A 3,524-nucleotide genomic window follows, 5' to 3' on the forward strand; every position below is an offset into this window, starting at 1 on the left:
ATATATATAGGTGAGATGCTGAAGTCTGTTACGATATGAGGCATTTACTCAGGAACTGCTCTGAACGATTCACTGAAAGACATTTACTCAAATTAATATGCTAATAAATTAATTGGCTTGAGATTTTTGTTAACAAGGTCATTTTCTGTAAAACATTTTCATTTGGGAATGAAGATGACGCATTTTCTAATCTACAACATAAACGACTTAAAAATTGGAAATTGGGGAAAAACTCTGCTTGTATTTCTGGGAACCTTGTGTCACTATTTTGGCTGACCCAACAAAAACAAATAAGCATATTTTTTAGAATATTTCTGTGTGCATTTAAAACTATCCGAACGTGAGTAGGATTAATAAAATGAAAATAGATGAGTACATTTTGATGACAAACTTTGATGTGACAAGGCCTTGTTTGAAAGTTTTAAAGGGGTCATCAACTGCCTCTGTTTTTTTATTTTGAACTGTTCTCTGAGGTCCACTAATAATGTTAACAATTTTTACATAAAAAAACATCATAATTTGGAAGTAATAGGCTACTTTCTGTCCTGTTTTTGACCCCCCTCATCAGAACGCTCTGTTTGAATAGGTGTGGAGGATTGTAGATTTAGAAGTAAACGCCCACTGCTATGACTGGCTAATAGTTGTGTATGTTTGACAGTCTGCGTCCTTCACAGATGCACGCTGCTGTGATTTAGGTTAAAAATGCAGAGCAGTTTCCCAAAATGTTTTGCTCTTAAACCTGCTTGACAGGGTGTCTATAATTATTAAAATCACAAAATTAATCAGTGCGAGTGTGTGTGTGCACCTACTTAACCTTATTTTGGGGACAAACGTGTACCCAGAAGTGAGTTAAAATTTAAATAAAAGCAAGATTAAAAAAAGAAAAAAAAAATAGAAAGAAATACCCAAGGAAAAGAAAAAAAAAACACATTTATGGAGTGGACATTGACAGAAGTGAAACGTAGAGTAATTCATGGAGAAAAAAATATATGGGTCATTAACTGCCTCTGTTTTTTTATTTTGAACTGTTCTCTGAGGTCCACTAATAATGTTAACAATTTTTACATAAAAAAACATCATAATTTGGAAGTAATAGGCTACTTTCTGTCCTGTTTTTGACCCCCCTCATCAGAACGCTCTGTTTGAATAGGTGTGGAGGATTGTAGATTTAGAAGTAAACGCCCACTGCTATGACTGGCTAATAGTTGTGTATGTTTGACAGTCTGCGTCCTTCACAGATGCACGCTGCTGTGATTTAGGTTAAAAATGCAGAGCAGTTTCCCAAAATGTTTTGCTCTTAAACCTGCTTGACAGGGTGTCTATAATTATTAAAATCACAAAATTAATCAGTGCGAAACACAAACCTGAGTATGTTGAGTTGACAGTTTGGACTTTTCAGTCCAGCAGCAAGCAGTTTCCCTCCCGAATCCTGCAGATGATTGTTACTCAGGTCCAGCTCTCTCAGGGGGGAGTTAGATGATTGTAGAGCTGAAGCCACAATTTCACAGTGCTGACCAGTGAGATTACAGCCTGCCAAACTGAAAACAGCAAGGACTCTGTTTAAAAGGCATGCTGGTGTGCTGATGTCCCCACCAGACTGAAAGACTTCCTTAGTTCAGTGCTTCTCAAACCTGTCCTGGGGACCTCCATCATTGCACATTTTGGATGCCTCCCTCATCAGTCACACCACAATTCAATTCAGGTCTTAGAGTCTCTACTAATGAGCTGATGAGTTAAATCAGATGTGTTGGATGAGGGAGACATCCAAAATGTGCAGTGCTGGGGTAACTCAGGACAGGTTTGAGAAGCACTGCCTTAGTTAACAAACTTTACCATATAAGATCATGTTAGTTTAACATTCACTCTCTGGTCTGTTCCAAAAAAAATAAAAAAGGTCCGAAAATTAAAACAAGTTCATGACGTAATTAAAAGTACATTATGTACATCATATCTGTAAATTTGTAAATTTAAACACTGGGATTCATTTAGGGTATTTGGTCAGGGTTTGAGCTAAACTCAGCAGGACACTGGCCCTCCAGGACTGGAGTTGATAATATGATTTACTTGATGAGTTACTTTATTACATAAACCAATTATATTGACTAAAATCACCTAAACAACTGCAGAATCAGACTACATTTACTGGTTAAGTTTACAAAGCATGAAGCAATTTTTTTTACATTCTACAAATCTTAAAAAAAAAAAAAACTAATAGCATTGATTGTTTGGGAATGAAAACATCACTCACTGCAGTAATTAACATTTATGCTTGTGAACACAAACCCCAATAAAACACATCAAACTTCCATTACAACTTATGTTGAACCTTATGTTAAATATAATTGTGTTTAGCTTTTCACACTTACAAAGCTTTTCTGCAGTTCCTCACAGCAGGTAACAGTCTCCATCGACCCTCTCTTGTTTTGATATTGTACTGTTTAAGGTCTAACTCCTCCAGCACCTCCTCTGACATCAGGATTATGTTTGCCAAAGTTGAGCATTGTGCAAGAGAAATATTTTTTTTGCTTGTTTTAGAGTTTAAAAATGCCTGCATTTCTTTAACAACAGAATTATCTTTCATCTCAATCAAGCAGTGTGATAGATTCATCCATCGTTCAGGACTGACGTTGTTTTTTTGACCTCGTTTGAGGTTTTGGATTATTTTCTTGAGGCTCTCTGGGTTGTTCTCTGTGTGTATCAGTACATCCTGTAAGAGTCTCTGATTGGACTCCAGTGAGATGCCATGAAGAAATCGAAGGAAAAGATCCAAGTGTCCATTTTTACTCTTTAAGGCTTTAGTGATTGCTCCCTTCAGAAACGTATTCAGAAGAACATCCTCACACTGATTTCTGAACTTTCCTGTCAGGAACATTTTCAGAATCTCACTGTTCTTGTGTAAATAGCAGATAAACACATACAGAGCTGCAAAAAACTCCTGAAAGCTCAGATGTACAAAGCTGTAAACTTTCCTCTGATAAATCACAGATTCCTCCCTAAAGATCTCAGTGCAAATCCCAGAATACACTGAGGCGTCAGTGACGTCTATGCCGCTCTCTCTCAGGTCCTCCTCATAAAACATCACATTGCCCTTCATCAGCTGATTGAAAGCCAGTTCAGCAAGTTTCACAATCACTTCTCTGTTGGACTGCAGGAGTTTCTCTGGATCTCTCTCTTCATACTTCTGGTTCCTCATATTTGTTTGAATGAGCAGGAAGTAGATGTACATTTCAGTCAGAGTTTGAGGGATTTCTGCACTGAGATCTTGTTTCAGGATGTTTTGAAGCACAGTGGCTGAGATCCAGCAGAAGATGGGTATGTGACACATGATGTGGAGGCTTCTTGCTCTTCTGATGTGTGAGATGATTCTGCTGGCTTGATGCTCGTCACTGATTCTCTTCCTGAAATATTCCTCCTTCTGAGGGTCATTGAATCCCTGAATTTCTGTCACACGGTTGATGTATTTGGAAGGGATCCGATTGGCTGCTGCTGGTCTGGGGGTGATCCAGATGAGCGCAGATGGAAGC

The 3,524-nt window shown here is 38.0% G+C and overlaps 1 protein-coding gene across 1 annotated transcript in view; it reads right to left on the bottom strand.

The window, feature by feature from the left end:
• Nucleotides 1–3,524, bottom strand: part of LOC107676321 (NACHT, LRR and PYD domains-containing protein 12-like) — a 46,176-nt gene that overhangs the window by 19,437 nt on the left and 23,215 nt on the right. Inside the window, exons 6-7 of the mRNA XM_016470877.1 lie at nucleotides 2,367–3,473; nucleotides 1,365–1,538 (exon numbers count right to left, since the gene is read on the bottom strand). Coding sequence (XP_016326363.1) covers nucleotides 1,365–1,538; nucleotides 2,367–3,473 — 1,281 coding nt within the window. The remainder of the gene's footprint in view (nucleotides 1–1,364; nucleotides 1,539–2,366; nucleotides 3,474–3,524) is intronic.

Source organism: Sinocyclocheilus anshuiensis, unplaced genomic scaffold (assembly GCF_001515605.1).
Source record: "Sinocyclocheilus anshuiensis isolate Anshui unplaced genomic scaffold, SAMN03320099.WGS_v1.1 scaffold173, whole genome shotgun sequence".
In the NCBI taxonomy this organism is placed as follows: Eukaryota; Metazoa; Chordata; class Actinopteri; order Cypriniformes; family Cyprinidae; genus Sinocyclocheilus; species Sinocyclocheilus anshuiensis.